Source organism: Danio aesculapii, chromosome 13, assembly GCF_903798145.1.
Source record: "Danio aesculapii chromosome 13, fDanAes4.1, whole genome shotgun sequence".
NCBI classification, from domain to species: domain Eukaryota; kingdom Metazoa; phylum Chordata; class Actinopteri; order Cypriniformes; family Danionidae; genus Danio; species Danio aesculapii.
The window spans coordinates 14,865,842-14,892,491 of NC_079447.1; the positions used below are offsets into that span (position 1 = coordinate 14,865,842).

At 34.7% G+C, this 26,650-nt stretch overlaps 1 protein-coding gene across 1 annotated transcript in view; it reads right to left on the reverse strand.

Moving 5' to 3' along the window:
- Positions 1-26,650, reverse strand: part of adgrb3 (adhesion G protein-coupled receptor B3) — a 368,994-nt gene that overhangs the window by 122,127 nt on the left and 220,217 nt on the right. The window contains exons 13-16 of the mRNA XM_056470574.1: positions 17,736-17,882; positions 11,324-11,399; positions 7,743-7,845; positions 5,628-5,671 (exon numbers count right to left, since the gene is read on the reverse strand). Of these exons, the coding sequence (XP_056326549.1) occupies positions 5,628-5,671; positions 7,743-7,845; positions 11,324-11,399; positions 17,736-17,882 (370 nt within the window). The remainder of the gene's footprint in view (positions 1-5,627; positions 5,672-7,742; positions 7,846-11,323; positions 11,400-17,735; positions 17,883-26,650) is intronic.

The following is a 26,650-nucleotide window of genomic DNA, read 5'->3' on the forward strand; positions in this document are numbered from 1 at the left end:
AATGAATGAATGAATAAATAAATGAATGAATGAATGAATAAATAAATAAATAAATAAATAAAAACAATAAAAAAATAAAAATAAATTCTACAATTTTGTGTTAAATTAGTAAGAAATGCAATCCCTAGTTTACAGAATAAAACAGAATTACATTTGTAAAATGTATGTTGTGTTATATAAACATGGTTTATCAATAGGAAAAAAAAAAGATATTAGACATTTTATTAAACTGTGACATATTTTACTTAACAGGCACACCGATATTTTAAAAATCCCAGGGGAAACTAACGCAAATGCAGGGAGAACATGCCAACTTCACACAGAAATGCCAACTGATCCAGCCGAGGCTCAAACCAGCGACTTTCTTGCTGTGAGGCGACAGCAATACCTACTGCTCCACTGCATCAGCTCTATTAATATTTTGAAATGTATTCTTACAAGGCTGCATTTGTAATATTGTAAAGCTTGTAATATTGTAATTACTTTTTTACAATTAAAAACATTCATATATTTTAAAATATAACTTTATTCTGCAAGCCGAATTTTAGGAAGACATATGTCTAGTTTTAAGTATCACAGAGTCTTCCTGAAATAATTTTAATAAAGTAACATTACACAGAGTACTAACACAGTTAAAAAAAAACAAAAACAAAAAACTTGCATTTCTGAATATTTTTGTTTTCTTTTTTCTGTTGTTCCGTGATGAATAGAATATTCTATATAATAATGCTACTAATAAACATTACCAGCATTCATTTATATTCTGTAATACTATGAATGTTCTTAATTTCATAATTAGTTGGTCAAATCCATACTTGATGAATAAAAGCATTAATAAAAAAAGATTCACCCAAAACTTTTGAACTGTATTGACTATAGACAGTACTTCTCCAAACAAACTTGGGAAATAAGGTTTACAGCATCCTAATATCTCCCATCATACAATTTTCTCCAGCTATAAAAATGATTGCATCTGAGCCGACCGCAATGCTTTGCAGTGTTCGGGGATTTGTCCGTTTCATCTTTTCCTCATTCTTTAGTGACACTGAAGTAATTATTCTCAACCAGGCTCCTAAAGGGCAGTGAAGGAAGCCACAATTTTACAATGCAGCTCTGTTTCCTAAATAAGCTAAAGGTTGTGTCACGGGCTGAGTTAACTAGACCTTCATCTATTCTGAGAGACACTTTTCGGAGAATAACATCCTGATCTGGATCCCTGCAGAATCATTTTGTATATTTAAGAGTTTTTGTGTGTTTAAGGAGCATAAAAGATCTTTTTTTTTTAACAAATTCATTAGGAAATGTTTTCTAATTTATGTTAATTATAGTGAAATCCACTGAGGAAAAATATTGAATTGGGAATAACATTTTACACCATTACGAATCTGTAAAATAAGTACTGGCAGCACACTATTTTGTTTTTTATGCTGTAATTTAAAAGATAAAGCAAGGCAATATATAATTTCCAACTACCAAAACTGTAAACAAAACCACTTTTGTTAAAAATCCAAAGTTAAATATTCCCCTGCCAATGAGCAAATTCACTGATTATACTGGATATAATAATAGTAATAATAGACTTTGGTATTATATATGATATATACACTCAAAAAATGACTTTGCTGCTTGTTCAATCTACTTATTTAAAAAGATTTGTAATAACACAATTCTAAGGGTTTTTTTGGGAAAACTTAATTGTTTTATGTTCAATCAACTTAAATTTAAAAAAAAAATTATTAAGTTAACTTAATCGATTTGTGTCAGGAAAACATGTTCACTCCAAAAAAAAAAAAAAAAAACTCATTGGATGAACTTTAATCGAGGGCAGGATTTCAGCTTAGGATTTCCTTCGGCTTAGTCCCTTTATTCACCAAGGGTCGACACAGCGGAATGAACCGCCAACTTATCCAGCATATGTTTTACACAGTGGATGCCATTCCAGCTGCGACCCAGTACTGGGAAACATCCATATACACTCATTCACACACACACACACACAACAGACAATTTTGTTTATTCAATTCACCTATAGCCCACCTATAGCAATTGTGGGGGAAACCGGAGTTCCCGAAAGAAACCCACGCAATCACAGGGAGAACATGCAAACTCCACACAGAAATGCCAACTGACCCAGCCGAGGCTCGAACCAGTGACCTTTTTGCTGTGAGGCAAAAGCACTACCTACTGCGCCACCACATTGCCAAAAGCAACTCCACACAGAAATTTCAACCACTGAACCCCCGTGTTGCCCCCAACATGATTTTATCAAATAAAAGTTTAAACACATTTGTATTTTTATTTGACTTAAACTTAAAGGTATGATAATATCATGTACAGTTGAAGTCAGAATTATTAGCCCTCTTTGAATTTATTTTTCTTTTTTTAATATTTTCCAAATGATGTTTAACAGAGCAAGGACATTTTCACAGTATGTCTGATAATATTTTTTCCTCTGGAGAAAGTCTTGTTTTTTTATTTCGGTTAAAATAAAGTTTTAAATTTTTTTAAAAAACATTTTAAGGTCAAAATTATAAGCCCCTTTAAGCTAGATAGTTCAATAGTCTTCTGAACAAACCATCATTACAATAACTTGCCTAATTACCCTAACCTGCCTAGTTAACCTGATTAACCTAGTTAAGTCTTTAAATGTCACTTTAAGCTGTATAGATGTGTCTTGAAAAATATCTAGTCAAATATTATTTACTGTCGTCATGGCAAATATAAAATAAATCAGTTATTAGAAATGAGTTATTAAAATTATTATGTTTAGAAATGTGTTGAAAAAAATCTTCTCTCCGTTAAACAGAAATTGGGGAAGAAAATAAACAGAGAGGCTAATAATTCAGGGGTGCAAATAATTATGACTTCAACTGTATGTCTATTATGTGCCGTACATTTTGAAGTCTCCTAGTTTTTATTTGAAGTTGTCCTAAACTAACTAAAAGAGACATTTACAAGCATATTTAATGAGTAAAATATACAGTTGATTGAGACTGATCTCAGAACTAGTTTTAGGACAGTTAGTGCTCACTGAGCAAAGCAACAAACTGCATTTTTGCTAATTAAGCTGCCAACACCCAAACCATGGGTGCTTCTGCAAAGTGGTAATCTCAAAACTCAAAGCATTAAATGAAAATCTTCTAAATCTTCAAACTAAAGTGAAGATTAAACTGTAACAAGTTTTTCTATTAACTTTAAACACATAAGATTACTTTTATTGTCAATATTTCCCTCTCTTAATTCAATCCTACGCAAAGGATGCTGGAAACTACAAACCCCCTAAGCAGGTAGTTGGACCAACACAATTCCTTCATTTTGTCCTAACACAAAACGGTTAAGTTAACTTAACGGTTTACAAATTTAAGTGGACTAAACGTAAAACAAATAAATTACAAGAATTGTGTTGGGTAGTTTTAACAACAACAGCACTAATCTTTTATTGAGTGTGGGAATTGTGTGGAACCCAGCATTTTTTATTTTTACTATGTTAGATAAACACTAAGAGTTTCTTTTGATTTACTACTTTTAGTTAATTGTTTGTACATAATTAATTTGTGAGTCAATATGGTTATGTGTTTGTAAGTAAAGTATTTATTGTTACATACATTTATTTGTATGCATTCATAGTGTTGTCATCATGATTTATTGTAATCATCACAAATAGAATAAAAGCTGATGTTAACATATTTTTGTACAACTGTATATATAATTTCCATGTTTATATGAGCACACACATGCATATGACTGAGAAATCTTGAGAAAACATGCATGTGTGTGTTCATATATACATACACTTTTAACAATTTAACTTTACTGTAAAATCTACAGTCATTTTTTAATGCACTTTAAAATACAGTAACATGCCGCATAACTGTCCTGCAGTAAAATACAGTTCAAATTACAGTAAAATACTGTGTAAATTACAAATACTGTTAACAGTGTAACATATTGTAAAAACAAACGTTTATTTTGCAACTGATCATGATTAATCATTAACATATTTATATTACTATCAGGGCTTGACATTAACTTTTTTGATCACCAGCCACTGTGGTTAGTAGATTTCCAACATTATTAGCCACTCCCCATTTTCACTAGCCACAATTTTATTGTTGGAAAAATATATTTTTTACACATAAATATGACTTTAACATGCTAAAATTACTATTTCCACATGCCTCCTCATTCATTTAATTTTTTTGTGTGTCTTGTATGAGCTTTCTCAATAATCATGAGCAAATGGCTCATGGTTTCATAGTATTACAATTAGTTTTTATTTCACATAATTTTCAGAGCTCAAAATGAAGGATTTACCAAATTTATCTCTGACTACACCAAGTATAAACAATTAATTATTTCTTAGCCACAAATTTTAAATGTGTCAAAACAAGCAAAATATAGCTGTATACTATACTTTTTATTTAACAAAACATATGTGCAATAATCTGTCCTGGCTAAAGGTCCCAGATCACCACTTAACTACATATAAATGGGGAGTTAATCTCTCATTAAAGCAATGTTATTGTAAAAAATGATAAATAAACCATAATAACGCAAAACAAAGCAGGTAAAAAAAAACATACTGTGTGATAATGAAAGGATGATCACACACACACGGTTAACGTTAGACCCATAATTAATATTTTCAAAGAATGGTTAAAGCGAAAGCAACCGGTGCTGCTTACAAAAAGACAAATCTGGAACTCTTGAAAGCAGGAAGACTGTGGGTGCATGTTTATCACTTTTTGTCTAGTCTATTTGAAAGAGAACTGATCACATCAGTTGTGTTTCTAGACACAGTTGCTTCACGCAAGGAAACGGGAGCGCGCATGCGTTTTAAACAGTCGCGCATCACCTCAGCTGTGACAATCAGTGATTATCCCCTCATTTGGTATTCACCTGCTTTCTATTGCTTGCGCGAACGCAATTTTTTTTGTCAGTCGCAATTCAGTCGCTTGCTTCTCAATTTCTAAGATCGCCTTTGCATGCATATTGGGCCATTTTTATTGTCGAACTCTGTTTTTAAGAATTATTATCCGGGAAAATTATTTTCAGCCAAAGTGGCTTGTGGCAGTGTCTGTCTTACCCGCCACCGCTGAAATCTATTCGCATTTGGCGGGTGTTAATGTCAGGCCCTGATTATTATCACAAAATATGTAAAACATTTGTTATTCTAAACTCTGAATTAAAATATTTGCGCTTGAAATTTGGAAAACATCTTATAATACCTTTATAAAATAAAACAAATATCATCATTTTGCTTAAACCCATGCATATACACACACATTAGTTATTTATTTTAATACTTGATTTGTGCACAATAAGACCAGTAATGGGCATTAATAAAGTAAACCAGGCTCATGTTGACAATAGACGAGAGGAGTCTAAATATATATTTTTTACCAAATGCATTTTCGGAGAATAACACAATCAAAATTCTATTACTGCTAATGTCAACCACTGTTTCACCTCGATGCCAGCACAAACGTGTTTCCATGGATACAACGGCTGCATATTTCAACAAGCGCCACTATTTATTATTGGCCATAAAGTTATTGTATTAAAAGCTCATTTTCACAAATCAGAACACAGTCGATTACACGCAAAAAAACCTGACTTTCACTTACATGACAGAACTGTCCCACAGCGCACAGAATGGATTCATTGTTCCCTGCAAAAAAAAGAATGAAAAAACACACGCATTGTAATTGGACAAGCAAATCTGTGATTAGACATTTCACAGTACATGCAGATAAAAAGAAGTTTCACTATGATAACCCATATGTCAAAACAGAGGTCGTGTTATTTAAGAAATAAACAGGAAAAAGAGGAAGAGAGGGGAAAAAAAGCTCCCATTGTAATCATCCGGGCCATATCTTGATGACACATTGAGGAGAGAAATAACCGGTGATGGCAAATTAATTATTGGACTAATTACTGCTATTTGTCTGTTGATTAATGAGCCTGAAACATATGACAGAGGCTTTGTGGAGCTCGTCTTTGATTGGCTGTGTAGGGATTCAAAGGGGAACAGAAGAGCATGTTTTCTTTTGATTTCAGAGCCAATGCACTCTTTTTCCTTTTTAAAAGGCCATCTTTTTATTGATTTATATGGTTGCTTTTATATAATTTACACAGTTACACAGGAAGATTTGGATCAATTTGACCACACATGAGGAGCATTAGGAAAATCAATGTTGATTTTTTAAATTAATTAATTAATTAATTCATTCATTCATTCATTCATTCGTTTCTTTGTTTCATTCGTTTCTAACGTTAGTTCATTCTTACATAATTCAATTCAATTGTTCATTCATTAATATGTTTGTCCATTCATTCATTCCTTTGTTAGTTTGTTCATTCTTACATATGTTCATTCTAATGTATGTTTGTTCATATTCATTCATTCATTCATTCATTCATTCATTTATTCATTTATTCATTCATTCGTTCATTCGTTAATGTTTGTTCATTCATTAATTCCTTAGTTTGTTCATTCTTACATATGTTCATTCTAATGTATGTTTGTTCATGTTTGTTTGTACATTCATTCATTTATTCATTCATTCATTCTTTCATTAGTATGTTTGTTCATTCAGCCAGTCATTCCTTTGTTAGTTTGTTCATTCTTACATATGTTCATTGTATGTTCATGTTTGTTCGAACATTCATTCATTCATTCATTCATTCATTCATTCATTTATACATTCATCCAATCAATCATTTGTTCATATGTTTGTTCATTCATTCATTAATTCTTTTGGTAGTTTGCTCGTTCTTACATATGTTTGATTGATTGATATACAAGTTGAACATTGATATACAAGTTCATATATGTCTATTTGTCTTCATTCATTCATTCATTCATTTATTTATTTATTCATTCCTTTGTTAGTTTGTTCATTTTTACATACTGTATGTTCTTTATGTTAATTTGTTCATGTTTGTTTGTACATTCATTTATTCATTCACTTGTTCATTCATTCATTCCTTTGTTAGTTTGTTCGTTTTTACATATGCTCATTCTAATGTAAGTTCATACATGTTCGTTCATTCATTCATTCATTCATTCCTTTGTTAGTTTGTTCATTTTTACATACTGTGTTCATTCTAATGTATTTTTTAATAATAATAATAATAATAATAATAATAATATAAAGCTTTTATCTAGCCCAAAACATACACATATGCAATATTTGTAATGCTTATTTTAGTGTCTACTATTGCTGCTCTCTGTTGATTGGCCGGTTAAAGAAACAATGGATACAGCTGGTACTGCAACATACACTTGTATTTGTATAGGAATGTAAATGGAACAATAAAAAAGGAAATTAAAAAAAAAATATTTATATGCTATAGATTTGAGACTTTAAACATAATAGAAAGCTTTAAAGTATTTGTACTATTATTTTAATAATTTTATTTTTAAAATTATGTATTTTAACAGTGTAATTATTATAATTAGATCCCACCCAATGTATTTCAAACATTCTAATGACATCATTGATTTTGGAAATGTAAAGGCTGTAGATTTTCTCCCTTGTGTCAAAATGTTTATTTACTGACTCCATGTATTGTATCAATAGCATATTTTCATGCTCCTTTCAACGAACAGACCAATCAAACAGTAAATGTATCCAACACGATAGGATGTTTTAAAAGATGCACGACCTCCATGCTGGCATGCATTATCCTCTCTGAGTTGTGTTTGTGAAGCGTGTTGAGATCTGACTATGGCTTACATTAGCTAGATGAGCTAACTCGATCTCCAGCTGGGCTTCTGTAACTTTGGGTTCTGGTCGGACAGTCACAGCGATCACTTTGGAGTTCACAGCAGTGTTATTCCTGTGGGTGAGATAAAATAACACACGGCAGTCAGCTCATGCTTGAGTGAGGAATGCTAATTTCATTCATTTCAATACCTCCATTATCATCAGCATTGATTTTTGTTTAAACTCCCCATTCTGCACATTTTAATGGAAAGGGCTCATTTAGCACAGAAGTGCCTTCGCAGGTCGGGCTTGGTTTAAAACATCCACTGCGAGGTCATGATTTTTTGGTATTTAACTTCAAGCAAGATATTTTCTGGGGCTAGTTAAATACAGTAAATATAGCTTTATCTTAAAGACTGTTTGACCAACTAGCAAACATTAATTAAGATAAAGTTAATAAATGATTCAATTTTCAAGACTAGTTTTAGCAGTAAGCATTCATCCAAACTGCCCCAGAAATGGTCACAATTGAGTATAGAATTAAACAAATAGAATGACAGAATGATAGAACAATACACAGAATTCTAGAACAATAGAATGAACAATAGGGTGAATGAATGAACAAAGAAACGATGGCACTTTGATGGATAGATGGATAGAACGAAAGTAAATCAGATAGAGTAATATAATAGAAGGATAGAAGGATAGAATGATAGACAGACAGCAGATAGATAGACAGATAGAACAGCATATAGAATGATAGAATGATAGCTAGAACAATAGTATGACAGAACAGGACGGACAGACGGACCAATCGATCAACAGACAGACAGACAGGCAGGCAGGCAGGCAGGCAGGCAGGCAGGCAGGCAGGCAGGCAGGCAGGCAGGCAGGCAGGCAGGCAGGCAGGCAGACAGACAGACAGACAGACAGACAGACAGACAGACAGACAGACAGACAGACAGACAGACAGACAGACAGACAGACAGACAGACAGACAGATAGATAGATAGATAGATAGATAGATAGATAGATAGATAGATAGATAGATAGATAGATAGATAGATAGATAGAACGGTAGAAAACTAGATGAACCGCCAACTATACCAGCATGTGTTTATGCGGAGAAAGCCCACTACAAAAATCTTCACATACTGTGCCAATTTGGTTTATTCAATTCTCCTATAGCGCATGTCTTTGGACTGTGGGTGGAAACCGTAGAACCCTGAGGTAACCCACACGAACATGGGGAGAACTTCACACAGAAACACCAACTGGCCCAGCCAGGACTTGAACTAGTGACCTTTTTGCTGTGAGGTGACAGTGCTAACCACTGAGCTGCCATGCTGCCTTATCCTGGATTAATTTAGGAAAGAGGGGGAGGAGCAGGGGAATGGCTAGAGGGATTCTTCAAAACAAAGATGACTAAGGTGAGAAAAGCTGGTTATTTATGTACGTTTGGATCTGTCTGATTGGTAAATCATATGATAGCTAATGCGGGACCAGCTGTGATCAATCATAAGCACGTGATCCATTAGTTTATAAATAAACTTCACTTAAAACACACTTCCTGAAAGCATTTAATCTCTCATAGTAAATTCATCACAGAACACTCAAAACATGACTTTTGCTGCTTGTTCAAATTGCTTATTTAAAATGAGTTGAAACAAAACAATTCTTAAGTTTTTTTTAGGGGGACAACTTAATTGTTTTATATTCAGTCCACTTAAATTTGTGAAAATGATTATGTTAACTGAATCGATTTGTGTTGGGACAACATGTAGGAATAGCGTGGAAGCCAGCATTTTTTTCAATGTTTTATATCTAAAGATTAAATGTTCAAAAACAGGATTCATCTTTACAACTCCCTCACTATGCTGCGTTGTTTTAGTATGTTTGTGTCTCTGTAACACCTCGGTTATCCTCCACTGTTTGTACTGATCTCCATCTCCCTACTGTCTTAAGTGAATTCAGCAGAGCTCAAATCCAGACAACTGCCCTTTTTCTCTGTTCTTCCATGAACTCTCTCCCTGTCAGTGGGAACTCCATGGAGGAATCATGCTCAGGTTTACTGAGGTTTGACTGACAGCTCGGAGCCACACCAGGAAAGGTCCGTTCTGTCCTGCGCATCTCCAGAGGTTTGACTGGAAGTCCTCTGACGGAACAGGAGGTTTTGATCCCGAGTTTCTAGACGGATTCTGAGGATAACCGAGAATTTGCAGTCTGACATAAAGACTGGGAAAGAAAACACTGCCGTCTATTGTACTTACTTCTGTTTTTAGAAGCAATCTGGAAGAAAGAGCTTCTCTAAAACATAAATTCTCATGTTCTGTTTTAGTGTGCAACGTTTTCACCTCAGGCTTTAACACATTAGACACATGAGTCAGTTTTATACAAGGACAAATTCCTTATTAATGCCATAATAAACAATGACTGCACCAGATACTGTATGTAAGCCAAAGGCAATACATATGCAATAACATTATGTCAGAACTGCCATAATGATGATAGTTTCAGCAGTTTATGTCATCTGACTCTGAAATTATTTCTTACTATGGGCAAAAGTTGGAATGGCAAATATACCCATCCAGCAAAATACATTTTAAAAAGAAAAAAAAAGAAAAAGTAAAGAGAAAGAACAGCAGGTATCAGGAATAGTATATACTGTACAGAAGTTCTGTTAACTGGTTAACTTACCAGTTTATTTATTTATTTATTAATTTATTATGATAAAATCTTAATTCATTTATTTCTTTATTCGTTTATTAAGACGTTTCGTAAACCAAATACATACATAAAATCATTTTTAGTCATTTTTAAAGTTTCAGAGGTCACGCATTTATAAATATTGCACATATATACACTTTAATTGAATTTTATTTGTTTATTATGATAAAATCATAATTTAATTATTCCTTTATTTATTTATTAAGACATTTCACAAAATAAATACATAAATGAAATCATTTTTTAATCATTTTTAAAGTTTTAAAGGTCACACATTTATAAATCTTGCGCATTTACACACTTTAATTGAATTTTTTACATTTATTTATTTATTTATTTATTTATTTATTATGTTAAAATCTTAATTCATTTTTTCCTTTATTCTATACTTATTATAATTTTTTAATCATTTTTCAGAGGTCACGCATTTATAAATCTTACACATAAACACACTTTAATTTTATTTATTTATTTATTTATTTATTTATTTATTTATTTATTTATTTATTTATTTATTTATTTATTTATTCATTTATTCATTTATTATGATAAAATCTTAATTTATTTATTCCTTTATTCTATACTTAATATAATTTTTAAATCATTTTTAAAGTTTCAGAAGTCAGGCATTTATAAATCTTATACACACTTTAATTGAATTTGTTTCCAATTTCTCAAAAAGGGAACTTTAAAAATAGTAATACGATAAATCCTGATAAGTTATTTTAATAAAGTCGTTTCTCACAGGCTTAATAATTCAAACTCTTGATGGTTAAGTAGTCCCTAGGGTACACATATTCCTAGCTGGGATCTTACCTCTATAATATCCCTATCATATCTTTGTAATATTTCATCTAGATGAGTGCAGATGAGGTCAGTCTTACCGTGGAGCAGGCAGCATAAGGCCAAGAGTCTTGTAGAGAACCATTCCAAGAATGAACACAGGAGATCCATCCATATCTGACAGGGAAAAAACAGTCAAGGTAAGATGATGCAATCATATAATCACATGTGATCAAACAGCATCTCCCTTCAAAAGTGTGTTTTTTTATCATATCCTTTTTTTCTCACAGTTTTAGATGGATAAATAGATAGATAAAATGACAGAAAGATTTTTTATTTAGTGGTAAATTTCTATGAAGTCGTATGATCGCACTCGTCCAATTTAGCACGATTTGCTTATCACACAACGACGGTTGGGTTTAGGGGTGGGGTTGGGTGCCATGCCTTCTTTTTAAAATTTTACATTTTCATACGACTGAGCTCATACAAATTCGTACCAATTAGCTACTATACTTAGAATTAGTACAAATAGTTATGTTTCCTTGTGAGATCAGACTGGATAGATAGATAGACAGACCGACAGATACATCAGATAGACAGCAGATAGACATATAAAATGATAGAATGAACAGAATGATAGACTGATAGATAGAACACCGGAACAACAGAATGATGTATGGATAGATGGATAGATGGATGGATGGATGGATGGATGGATGGATGGATGGATGGATGGATGGATGAATGGACGGACGGACGGACGGTGGGACTGATGGATGGATGGATAGATAGATGGATAAATGGATGGATGGATGGATGGATGGATGGATGGAGGGGCTGAATGGACCGTCTGACAGACAGATAGATAGATGTCAGGAAGAATGATAGAATAGAATAATAGAACAAGAGAAAGACAGCAGATAGATAGACAAATAGAATGATAGAATAAACAGAACAATAGACTGATAGACAGAACAACAGAATGATTGATGGATGGAAGGATGGATGGATGGATGGATGGATGGATGGATGGATGGATGGATGGATGGACAGACAGAGAGACAGACAGATAGACAGATAGACAGATAGATAGATAGATAGATAGATAGATAGATAGATAGATAGATAGATAGATAGATAGATAGATAGATAGATAGATAGATAGATAGATAGATAGATAGATAGATAGATCGAATGAAAAACAGACAGCAGACAGCTAGACAGATAGAACGATAGAACGAATAGAAGGATAGATAAACTGATAGAACAGCATAATGATATAACGATAGATAGAACATCAGAAATACATGATATAATAATAGACATAATGATGGATGGATGGACAGACGAACGGAGGGACGGGTGGATGGATAGATGGATAAATGGATGGATGGAGGGGCAGAGGAAAGGACAAATGGACCGTCTGACAGACAGATAGATAGATGTCAGGAAGAACGATAGAATAGAATAATAGAACAATAGAAAGACAGCAGATAGATAGACAAATAGAATGATAGAATAAACAGAACAATAGACTGATAGACAGAACAACAGAATGATTGATGGATGGAAGGATGGATGGATGGATGGATGGATGGATGGATGGATGGATGGATGGACAGACAGAGAGACAGACAGATAGACAGATAGACAGATAGATAGATAGATAGATAGATAGATAGATAGATAGATAGATAGATAGATAGATAGATAGATAGATAGATAGATAGATAGATAGATAGATAGATAGATAGATAGATAGATAGATAGATAGATCGAATGAAAGAATGAAAAACAGACAGCAGACAGCTAGACAGATAGAATGATAGAACGAATAGAAGGATAGATAAACTGATAGAACAGCATAATGATATAACGATAGATAGAACATCAGAAAAACATGATATAATAATAGACATAATGATGGATGGATGGACAGACGAACGGAGGGACGGGTGGATGGATAGATGGATAAATGGATGGATGGAGGGGCAGAGGAAAGGACAAATGGACCGTCTGACAGACAGATAGATAGATGTCAGGAAGAACGATAGAATAGAATAATAGAACAATAGAAAGACAGCAGATAGATAGACAAATAGAATGATAGAATAAACAGAACAATAGACTGATAGACAGAACAACAGAATGATTGATGGATGGAAGGATGGATGGATGGATGGATGGATGGATGGATGGATGGATGGACAGACAGAGAGACAGACAGATAGACAGATAGACAGATAGACAGATAGATAGATAGATAGATAGATAGATAGATAGATAGATAGATAGATAGATAGATAGATAGATAGATAGATAGATAGATAGATAGATCGAATGAAAGAATGAAAAACAGACAGCAGACAGCTAGACAGATAGAATGATAGAACGAATAGAAGGATAGATAAACTGATAGAACAGCATAATGATATAACGATAGATAGAACATCAGAAAAACATGATATAATAATAGACATAATGATGGATGGATGGACAGACGAACGGAGGGACGGGTGGATGGATAGATGGATAAATGGATGGATGGAGGGGCAGAGGAAAGGACAAATGGACCGTCTGACAGACAGATAGATAGATGTCAGGAAGAACGATAGAATAGAATAATAGAACAATAGAAAGACAGCAGATAGATAGACAAATAGAATGATAGAATAAACAGAACAATAGACTGATAGACAGAACAACAGAATGATTGATGGATGGAAGGATGGATGGATGGATGGATGGATGGATGGATGGATGGATGGATGGACAGACAGAGAGACAGACAGATAGACAGATAGACAGATAGACAGATAGATAGATAGATAGATAGATAGATAGATAGATAGATAGATAGATAGATAGATAGATAGATAGATAGATAGATAGATAGATAGATAGAATGTGTTTTTCTCAGCTCATATTTTTGGTCTCAGTGCAGTAGAAAACCGTATTGTGAGAAAACAACCTATAACAATTGAAATCTACAGACACAAACTGATCAAGCGCATCAAAAGAAACGCTCAAGAAACTGAAAAAGCACTTCATGAAAAGCCCAAAATCTCAAGCTGAAAAAATGAAAACACTTTATGAAAAGCCCAAAAGCCCAAAATCTCAACGTGAAGAAAAAACACACTTCATGAAAAGCTCAAAATCTCTAAATTCACAGATGCATGAAAAATCAGTATTTATTCCCCCAGTGTCCCACTTTAATAACTTCCTTTTCCATGTGCAAATCTTTTAATACAAAGCAAATGAAACAGATTTATTTTTTCAAAGCTCCAGGAATTAATTAACCTCCAAACCTGCAAAATACTCATTCAATATCAGCTATCTTGCCAAACAAAATTACCGACAGCTAATCCATCATAAATTTCCTGCCAATAATGAATCAAGAGCTAGATTAGACTATACCAGCAAGGTTATTGATAACTAAAAGGCAAAGGTCTTTTCTGCCGACAGGAAGGCTAATCTGGGTTCAAACAGCTCGGTACAGCCCTCCAGTCAAGCAGAAGGCGAGCTGGAGTGAGTTATGTATTAAATCAATCCTTCATTACTTCCCTTTGATACACTTCAGATAAGACTGATCACCCTAATTAAGTAAATAGTGTGGTGCGCTGGAGCTCAGCTCTCTTTTACTATCATTGTTTGAGAGGATCCGGCGAGTGCTGTGTCATCTGAATTGATGTGGTCGACAGAGTGCAGTCTCCTCTAAAACAGCCAAATAGCAAGCGGTTGACATATAATCTTGTAATCTTAAAGCGATTCCATTAAACGGTCACACCATGTCACTGCGTTGAAATTTGAACACAATCACGTGGTACCGATTACATAACTTTGAAATCTCATTGATGATACATAATTGGTATTATTTTGTATTGCTTTATAATGAGAACGTAAAATGTAATCTTTAAATATAAAATATTGTGTGGAAAAAAATGTATGTAAAAAAAATGTAATTGGATACTTTTTATGGCAACTGAAATTTTTAAATCTAAATTTATTATCAATACATTTAAGTTTTAATTTAATATAAATTAAATATAAATAAAAATATTGTTAAATATAAATATTAAATATTGTGACTATGTTGACTTTAATAAGCTTTAACAGAGTGATAAAAACCTAACTTAAAGTACAAATGAAATCAAAACTAACCATATGATTTTGTTAGCTCACATTGCTAGTTTTGTGATCAAGAATTCATCTGTCCATGTTATTAAGAAAAAAAAAAAGTTTGCCCTTATGTTTGCCCTTATAATCTTTAATTGGAATCTGAAAATGCACTTCCGTTTTTTTTTAAGTTAAATTGTCTGAAGTATTGGGCGTGGCTAACATACTTAACCACGCCCCTCCAACTGTCAGTTTTGATAACAAACAGAAATGTTGAGCAGAAGGTGTTCTGAATGAAACGCCTACTTTACTTCATCCAATCAGCTCGCAGTAGAAAAAACAAGCCATGCCCACTGTTTTCTCATTTAATATTCCATTTCGGAACTGTGTCACAATAACAGCAACAAAAACAGCTTCCGGTTCTTGTGGACTTTAAATGAACTGTTCAGTGTTAAATTACCATTAAAGACCACGTGAAATCAAAATTCTAAACTTTTTTAGGTCTTATTATCAATATGTTAGTCTTAAGGCAGAGGTCTCAAACTGCTGACAAACGAAATATTGGATGAGAGTATGAACTGCTGGAAGAGTGTTGTTTTATTAATTTTTTATTCTGCACGCCATGTGGGAATAAACCTCAGCATTTTGCAGAGAGTGTGCCTGCGGTCCTTTACTGACTCGGTAGGTGCAGAGAATAGTGTCAAACAGCCGTGTGTGTATAGACTATACTGTCGCAAAATGCGGTGAAAATCCTACACGACAGTAATTGTTTGATTAATTTGTTTACATGTCTGTACTGCACTTCAATAAAGTGACTAAAATCTGCCTACTACACATGTCTTAATTCGATTTCTGTTTAGTTCGATTATGACCTTAATCGGATTCAATTAATTATTGTTTACATGGTAGACTCTTAATCAGAATATTGTCTATTGGTGTACAGGTAAACGTACAAAAAATGAGTTCATATGACCTTTAACTTTATTATATTCCACTTGAAAATTAAATAGTAAGAATTATCAATATTTTTTGATGAAGGTTCTTTGATGAAATGTACCATTTTGGATCAAACTAAATTTACAAACATTAATAAATTTACACTGTCAAAAATACCCGTTTATTACAGGTTCCGTATTTTGTGATTCATTAATGTTTTCAGTTCATTTACAGTTAAGAATTGCATTATGGAACCTTGATCTCTCCTCTGTCTACGTTTGATATAGAGTGACTTTTATTAAATTTGTTTTCATTTTAGTATTTTGAATATAAATATTTTCAATATAATGTATAAGAAAAAAATATCATGTATAAGAAATAATATAAGTCTGCAAAATAACAAAAAGAAAATACTGGCTGCTTATTACCAGGCTTTTGTCATTTAATTTCCAACACAAACACAGACAATATATCACTTAATACTTATTAAAACTCTTTAAAAGTCGCTTTTTTAATCTTTTCAACTTGAAAAGTTGTTGGTGGAAAATCAGGCCCTATAATGCAATTCAAAAGCAAAAATAAATGGAAAAAATCCATGAATAACAAAATATGGAAAATGGTTTATTTACTGATTCTGAAGTCTTTAATGCTACTTTAATAACTCCTGTGCAAATATGATGTCAAAAATATGGGTGAAATATAGGAGCGTAACGGATATAATTATGCAAAAAAACATCTGATCAGCAATTATTAAAATATTTTAAAGAACAAGTGATCGTACACAATTCTATAATATTTAAAATTATTGCAAATGTCTTTAACAAAATTATATATTAACAAACAGGTTGTTTGAAGGATAGATACATATCTAATAACATATAATAGAGTAAATAATATATACACATACATTACAATGACAATTCATTATTTTAAGGCTGCACATTGATTTTCAAAGCATTTTACTTTGTCATCAGTTGATTCTTGTTAAAAAAGTATGCCTGACTTTGTTATAATATGTCTGACAAGATTTTTAGAATTATTATAACACCGGATGACATAAACAGTAGTAAAACCTGTTTTGGTTTGTCTCTGACATGACATTTGTTCAAATCAGTTTTAGTGTGCAGTACATGATGTATTTTAATATCCCATGAAAAGCTGTCATTTTAATTTATCCTATCAGTGACTTGCTTTGAATACGTTTCCTTTCACATAGTAAAAAGCTTCATCTCAGATGTCATCTCTAAAGCTGTTAATTAACGTAATTTTAGACTCTACAATAATAACAAGAATCTATCAACTACATTTTTATCCTGGATTCCTCAAAATCCTGTGGTTTGAGATTCACTACTTGCCAGAACGAAACATAATTATAACACGTTTAATGAAAGTTGGCTGTCATAATCTAGTTAACATAGCCTCACTGTATTTGACATAAGATGTACAGTACAGTACAGTTACCTGCTGCCTGGGGTACAAAGAGTCCTTTAGGAATGACGACTTTGTCTTCTGAGTTTCTGGCCCAGTCAACCATCCCTTTCCGGCCCTTCATGGGGAAATTAATGTCTGTCATCACAGATACCGCAGGCAGCCTCTGTATGCTGGTAACTAATAATAATCACAAAAAAAGAAAAGAGAAGCACACATTAGTACACATCATCATTCAAGGGTTGTATAAAAAACATACATAATTACATCAATAATGTTGAAGAATCAAAGCTATTTATTTAATATAATGTCATTTTCCATATTTTTCTCAACTATTTAGCTTTTATAAACTAAATAAACATATTTTCTGTATTAATTATTAGGATTTAACTGAATTATTTAATTAAATGATTAAATGCATATGAAGAAAATAACTAGTGTACATAGAAATAAAAATAATATTGAATGTAATATATAGGAATGTAAATTGAATGTTTCACAGTAATATGATCTGATAACTGCTAAATAATATTAATGGTACGATACTATAATATTTGCAAATACCTAGAAAAAACCGCTGTTGCATTTTATTAACTAACAAATGATAATTGACATTTAAAATGTATTCTGAATATCATAACACTATATACACAATACAGCATATATGCTAATTATTTTTGCAGTAGCTTATGCTGCATCAATACATAATATTGCTATTCGGCAGAAATACATTCATAACAATGCATCGTTACACCATTAGAACTACAGCAGATTTAAAAAATAAATGTAAATTAGAAACAATACAGTAAATCCTATATTCCCCATGAATATCCAATTCAAATGACAATTCCACATCAGATTTCATAAACGTATTTTTAAGTAATAAACATATTTGTATGAATTCAAAACAGTCAAAATAATAAAAAGGACATTACATAAAACTTCAACTGAGTGTTTGAATAACTGGTTAATTGAATATGAAGAACATAGGAATTAAATGTACATAGAAATAAAAAAATAGCATAATTATGTAGTAAATAGTAAATGAATACTCAGAAAATAACTTATTAGATAAACTCAATTTAATTAAGTGCAGGATTTCCATTCAATAAATTTGTTTAGCACTAACTTAAAAAAATATTTACACAATTAAATGCAATTGAGTTGGTCCAACATGATTTTATCAAATAAAAGTTTAAATACATTTGTATTTTTATTTAACTTAAACTCAAAGGTCTGATAATATCATGAATGTCTATTATGTGCTGTATATTTCGAAGTCTCTTGATTGAGACTGATCTCAGAACTAGTTTTAGGACAGTTAGTGCTCACTGAGCAAAGCAACAAACTGCATTTTTGCTAATTAAGCTGCCAACACCCAAACCATGGGAGCTTCTGCAAGGTGGTAATCTCAAAACTAAAAGCATTACATGAAAATCTTCTAAATCTTCAAACTAAAGTGAAGATTAAATTCTAGCAAGTCTTTACAACTCTAACAAATGTAAACATCTAAGATTACTTCAATTGTCAACATTTCCCTTTTATTCATTTAATTTCACGCAAAGCATGTTGGGAGCTACAAATCCCCTAACCAGGTAGTTGGACCAACACAATTCCTTCATGTTATCCTAACACAAAACGCTTAAGTTAACTTAATGGTTCACAAATTTTAGTGGACTGAACATAAAACAAGTAAATTCGCTCATTTTAAACAGGTAGTTTGAACAAGCAACAGTGACATATGATATAACTGTCATCACAATATGATGTACACCAAAATATGATATAACTGTTATCACAATATGATGTATAACAAAATATGACATAACTGTTATCACAATATGATGTATAACAAAATATGATATAACTGTTATCACAATATGATGTATAACAAAATATGACATAACTGTTATCACAATATGATGTATAACAAAATATGACATAACTGTTATCACAATATGATGTATAACAAAATATGACATAACTGTTATCATATCATATTTTGGTATACCATTTGCACATACCTAAAAAATGCTGTTACAGTTTTATTAACTAAATGTATGGTAAATTTGATAATATACGCAGTACAGCATATACAGTTGAAGTCAGAATTATTAGCCCCCCTTGTTTATTTTTTTTCTCCAATTTCGTTTAATGGAGCAAAGATTTTTCCAACACATTTCTAAACATAACAGTTGTTATAACTCATTTCTAATAACTGATTTATTTTATCTTTGCCATGATGACAGTAAATAATATTTGACTAGATATTTTTCAAGACACTTCTATACAGCTTAAAGTGACATTTAAAGGCTTAACTAGGTTAATTAGGTTAACTAGGCAGGTTAGTGTAATTAGGCAAGTTATTGTATATCAATGGTTTGTTTTGTAGACAGTTGAAAAAAAAATTGCTTAAAGGGGCAAATAGTTTTGACCCTAAAATGGTTCATAAAAAATTAAAAACTGCTTTTATTCTCGCAGAATAAAACAAATAAGCCCATATGTTGCATCAATACATAAAAATAAATAAATACATTTGAAAAATATATCTAATTTAGAAACAATACAGTAAATTCCACATTCTCCATGCATTTTCAGTTCAAATGACATTTCCACATACGATTTAAAACCTCAATTTCAAATCCAGGATTTAATTTGCCATAACAAAGTCTTTTAAAGTTTAGTTTTATAACACGCGCAGTTCCTTCTGCAAACAAACAACTCTGATCTCAAAAATTACAAAGTAGTATATACAGCGAGGAAAAATTTTTTGAACACGTCACCATTTTTCTCTGAGAACATATTTCTAAAGGTGCCGTTGACTTGAAATGTTGGTAACAATCAAAGAAATCCATTTATGAAAAGATAACAAACCTAATTGGTTTACAAATTAAGTTATGTGTAATAAAATGAAATGATGCAGGAAAAAAAGTTGTTGAAGGTGTAGAAAGGCAGTGAAAGCCCAGCTGAAATCTCACAGTAGTTATACATCGACATAGAAGACATTGTAAATTAATATCATTTGCTTCAGTCCAACATCTACGTTAGCAGGATGATGAAGATGAACCTAGACTGGACATTTCGGCAAGACAGTTATCCAAAACACAGCCAAGGAAACTCTTAAATGCTTTTAGAGAAAGAAAATCAAGTCGTAGAATGGCCCAGCCAATTACCTGACTTGAATCCAATAGAAAATACAATTTTTATTTTTTTTAATGTTTGTTTTGTTTGAGTTTTTACCACAATTTGGTTCAATTCCATGTCAACAGCTACTTTAGAAATATTATTCCCAATAACAAACATGACGTGTTCAATACTTATATTTCCCTGCTGTATATATTGCCTATAATATATGCATTACCTGGCAACCATTTTATAAAGACAATACACCTCACAATGCTGTGGTTTTCCGGAAAATTATTGCTTCATTAATTCTCCATGACTGGTCTTTGGAGCAGAAAAGAGAATTGGCAGGTAGTGAGTGTCGAGGTGTAGGTGTGTGTGGAACCAGCATCTGTGTGTGTGTGTGTGTGTGTGTGTGTGCATTAGTCACAGGAGCTCATGGGGTGGAAGTGAACAACAGTGGGTGAAGCTGCTCACACGTTCAGCTCTGAAACAGCATGATTTTACAGGCCCTTTAGTGATCTTTACCTCCATACAGGCCACTCGGCTCATAGAAGCAGCACTGCTTCATTTATCGGCTGTGTAAATATGGATGTTACTTATGGATTAGGTTGTAAATAATAATAATAATAATTATTATTATTATTACTATTACTTTTATTACTATTACTTTTATTATTATTATTACTATTATTATTATTATTATTATTACTACTATTACTTTTAATATTATTATTATTATTATTATTATTATTATTATTATTATTATTATTGTTATTATTATTATTATTATTATTATTATTATTATTATTATTATTATTATTATTTAGTTTTTGACCTCTAAAACTAAGTTGGAAATTGTTAAATTAGCATGGTTATGCCATTTATTTATAACAAACACCTTGTATAGTCCAATTAAATGTTCACTTTTTTCAGTCAGTTCACACATGACCACATACAGACAACATTGTCATAATGATTATTAAAGACATATATAAACACTTTAATCTCTGCCACTGACCAGACAAAATAACCCTGTGATTGCAATAGTTTCTTATAGTCTTGTCGCAACGTGATGCCTCTTTCAGTTTTTTTTCTACAATAACAACTGCATAAAACTTTAGCAAATCACACAAAACCATACTGAAACGCATATCCGTTGCAGCCATTTTTATATGGAATGGATTGTGAAAGACTTTCTGAGCATTGGGTTAACTAAAGTTGCATTGAAGGCATTCAGAATTCAACCGGCATTGCCTGATTGAACTCTTGACCCAGTAATTTCATTATGCAGCTTCAATATCAGCGTTTTTATACAACTGTGCTCTCAGATTTTTTAAACACAAGGCAAAGTATCAGCCACATCAATTTAAAATGCAGAGGTGATACTGAGGCGAGGAAGCTTATTAAAGTTTTCCATCAGACAAAATAATGACTCGTTCTGTCATTCTATCTATCTATCTATCTATCTATCTATCTATCTATCTATCTATCTATCTATCTATCTATCTATCTATCTATCTGTCTGTCTGTCTGTCTGTCTGTCTATCTGTCTATCTGTCTGTCTGTCTGTCTGTCTGTCTGTCTGTCTGTCTGTCTGTCTATCTATCTATCTATCTATCTATCTATCTATCTATCTATCTATCTATCTATCCATCCATCTATCCATCCATCTATCTATCTATCTATCTATCTATCTATCTATCTATCTATCTATCTATCTATCTATCTATCTGTCTATCTGTCTATCTGTCTGTCTGTCTGTCTGTCTGTCTGTCTGTCTGTCACAAAAGGATTGTTCTTTTTACTGTTGTATTTATTTAAATCTTATTCTTTGCTATACTTGAAATAAAGTACATTTATTCAGTAAATAAATTTATATTTATCAGAAATATTTATCATTTTCATTTAGTCAATAAGTGGAATAAAGCAATAAAATAAAATAAAAAAAACTGAAATTAAAGCCAAATCCAATAATACAATACAATAAAAACAGTATCTATCTCAATGATAGGGCACTAGCTGAAACAATTATGGAAATATCATAATGATTTTCATGATATATTACATTGATTTAGTTCGATTCATTTATAATTTGCACATATAATTCATTTACTAAATGGTTTTACTGAAACGCAGAAAAGGTCATATTTGCAAAAAAAAAATAAATTAATTCAATCCTTATTTTTGACATTGTTATGAAGCGGACAGGAGACAGAGGTAAGGAAACGTTAGGGTGTTTATTAAATGACAACAAGGAGCACATGAAGGATAGCCAGGAGGATCAGGAATGATGTTGGGGTCTTTTCCTCCGTGGCTGGGTAACAGGAATACACGAGGATGGACAGCACACACCAGATACAGCTGACAGAGGATGACACAGACTTGGAAGGACTGGAAGACAGGACGATTCGGGAGGACCAGGAAGACTAGGAGGAATACAAAGAGAACAGGTAAGTAAATCGTTTGTTTTAGCTGAGGATGACTACGCTGAGTGGTCGCTCAGTTGTCCGCTTTCGTCGAGACGAGCCCGGACAATGAGCGACTGGAGTGCTGTGCTTTTATCTGGTGCTCGTGAATGTGATGCAGCTGTGTGCTCATTAGAAGTCAGGTGATGGTGATCTTCGTGAGTGGGGATCGTGAGAGCCTGACCAATCCGTGACAGTACCCCCCTCCCCAGGGCCCGCTCCTGAGGGCCGACACCTCCGACGCCGTGGTGGTCTCCCTCTGCCTCTAGGCGCTGGGAACTCAGGGTGGCTCTCATGAAACTCCACCATGAGACTAGGATCGAGAATATCAGCTCTGGGAACCCATGTCCTTTCTTCGGGGCCGTACCCTTCCCAGTCCACCAGGTACTCCAACTGGCCACCACGACGTCGGGAACGCAAGATCTCCTTCACTGCGTAGACGGCTCCTTCTTCTAGGAGCAGTGGAGGAGGGGGTTCCTCTTCGTGGTCAGGCTCTGTGGAGGGAAGAACAGGATCGTGATAGGGTTTCAGGAGTGATACGTGGAATGTAGGGTGAATACGGTAGTGAGAGGGTAATTGTAGTTTGTAGGTGACGGGGTTAACCTGTTCCACGATGGTGAAGGGACCAACAAATCGGGGACTTAACTTGCGAGAGGGCAGTCGCATGCGTATGTCCCGGGTGGATAGCCACACCTTTTGTCCGGGTGTGTATCTGGGTTCTTCAGACCTTCTCCTATCGGCGGTTACCTTGCTTCGACGGACTGCCCTCTGCAGATGTTGATGAGCCTCGTCCCAGACTCTCTCGCTCTCCCGGAACCAGTGATCCACTGCGGGGACATCAGATGGTTCGCCATCCCAGGGAAAGAGCGGTGGTTGGAAGCCCAGGACGCACTGGAATGGCGTGAGTCCGGTGGAGGGTTGCCGCAGTGAATTTTGGGCATATTCTGCCCAGCCCAAATACTGGCTCCAGGAGTTCTGGTGACCACTGCAGAAGGTCCTCAGGAACCGTCCCACCTCCTGAATCTTCCTCTCTGTCTGCCCGTTGGTTTGGGGATGATATCCAGAAGAGAGGCTGACGGCCACACCTAGGAGCTTGAAGAAGGCTTTCCATAGACGTGAGATGAACTGTGGACCTCTGTCCGACACAATATCTTCTGGAATACCAAATGACCTGAAGACTTGATTAAAGATATTGTCGGCAGTTTCAAAGGCTGTGGGAAGACCTTTCAGAGGGATTAGTTTGACAAACTTTGAGAATCTATCTACTATGACTAGAATACAGGTATTACCTTCTGACGAAGGGAGGTCAGTGATAAAGTCCACTCCTAGGTGTGACCAGGGACGGTTCGGAATCGGCAAGGGATGGAGCTTTCCAGCGGGTAGATGACGTGGGCTCTTGGATTGGGCACAGTCCTTACAGCCCTGAACATATTGCCTCACATCCCTTGCCATGTTTGGCCACCAGAATCGTTGGGATACTAGCGAGAGAGTATTGTTGATCCCTGGATGTCCAGTGCCTAGCGAGGTATGTAAGGAGTGGATCAGATCTACCCGGTGTTCAGGTGGTATGAACTGCCGATGAGGAGGGCATCCCGGCGGAGCAGGGGCTTCCGGAGTGGCAACGACTGGAGGAGCGTTCCAGGTGATCGGACAAATGGAGATGTGTTCGGGAAGAATCTTCGTTGGGAGTTCTTCATGATCGTGATGCTCGTGTAAACGAGAGAGAGCGTCTGCTCTTAGATTCTTGGGTCCTGGACGATAGGAAATGGAGAAATCAAAACGTGAGAAGAAAGTGACCATCTGGCTTGACGTGGACATAGTCTCTTGGCCTCTTTGATGTATTGGAGGTTTTTGTGATCTGTGATCACCTGGAACGGATGTTTGGCTCCCTCCAACCAGTGACGCCACTCCTCCAAGGCTAGCTTGATTGCTAGAAGCTCCCTGTCTCCTATGCTGTAATTCTGCTCCGCCGGGCTCAACTTCCGAGAGAAATAGGCACAGGGATGCAGTCGGGGCGGTGTATCATGATGTTGAGATAATACTGCCCCGACGCCGGTGGTGGATGCGTCCACTTCCACCACGAAAGGAAGATTTGGGTCAGGATGAGTCAGGAGTGGGGCCCTTGTGAACTCCTTCTTAAGAAGGCGGAAGGCTGCGGCTGCTTCTTTGGTCCACTCCAGTCCTTTGGGTTTACCCTTGAGGAGATTAGTGAGAGGTGATGTAATCCTGCTGTAGTCCTTGATAAACCGTCTATAAAAGTTAGCAAACCCAAGAAACCTCTGGAGCTCCTTAATGGAAGTGGGTTCTGACCAGGATAGAACAGCCTCAATTTTCTTCCCATCCATACGTATACCGGTTTGGTCAATGATGTATCCCAAGAAATGAATCGACTTCTGGTGGAATGAGCATTTCTCCGCTTTGAGGTAGAGGTGATGTTCTCTCAATGTGTGTAGGACCTCCGCAACGTGTTGGCGATGTTCGGCCTCACTCCGGGAGTAAATGAGGATGTCATCTATGTACACTATTACACAGTGGTGAAGAAAACTCCCGGAGGACTTCATGAATGAAGTTTTGGAATACGGAGGGGGCGTTGACCAGACCGTAAGGCATGACCTCATATTCATAGTGGCCAGTAGGGGTCACGAATGCTGTCTTCCATTGGTCCCCCTCACGTATTCTTATCAGATTATACGCGCTGCGGAGGTCCAATTTAGTGAAGACTTTAGCTTCTCGGAGCTGTTCCAAAGCGGCTGGTACCAGAGGAAGGGGATATCGGTATTTTACTGTACCGTTATTTAGGACCCTGTAGTCGATGCATGGACGCAGCCCTCCGTCCTTCTTGGCCACAAAGAAGAAGCTTGAGGCGGCTGGTGATTTTGAGTGACGTATGTACCCCTGACTCAGAGCTTCCCTTATGTAATCTTCCATTGCCTGATTCTCTGGAAGCGAGAGCGGGTAGATCCTACCTCTTGGCAACTGGGCATCTGGAACTAGGTCGATCGCGCAGTCCCATGGCCGATGCGGCGGTAGCTGGGAAGCTCTCTTGGGGCAGAAGACATCATGAAAGGAGCTGTACTCCTTAGGAATGTGGATAGACTGCTTCTCAGGAGGGCTCTCGACCGATGTTGCAAACAAAGAAATGGGGTTCCGACCTTGAAGAGGGAGATTTGGAAAACAGGCAGGTGTACATCCAGATCCCCATTTCTTTATCTCTCCTGTGCCCCAAGAGATGATGGGATCGTGCTTCACCAGCCACGGGCGCCCTAGAATGATGTCCATATTTGCACCCTCCAGAACCAGAAATTGAATCCTCTCTTGATGTAACAACCCCACTTGAAGAAGGATGTCTTCGCATTG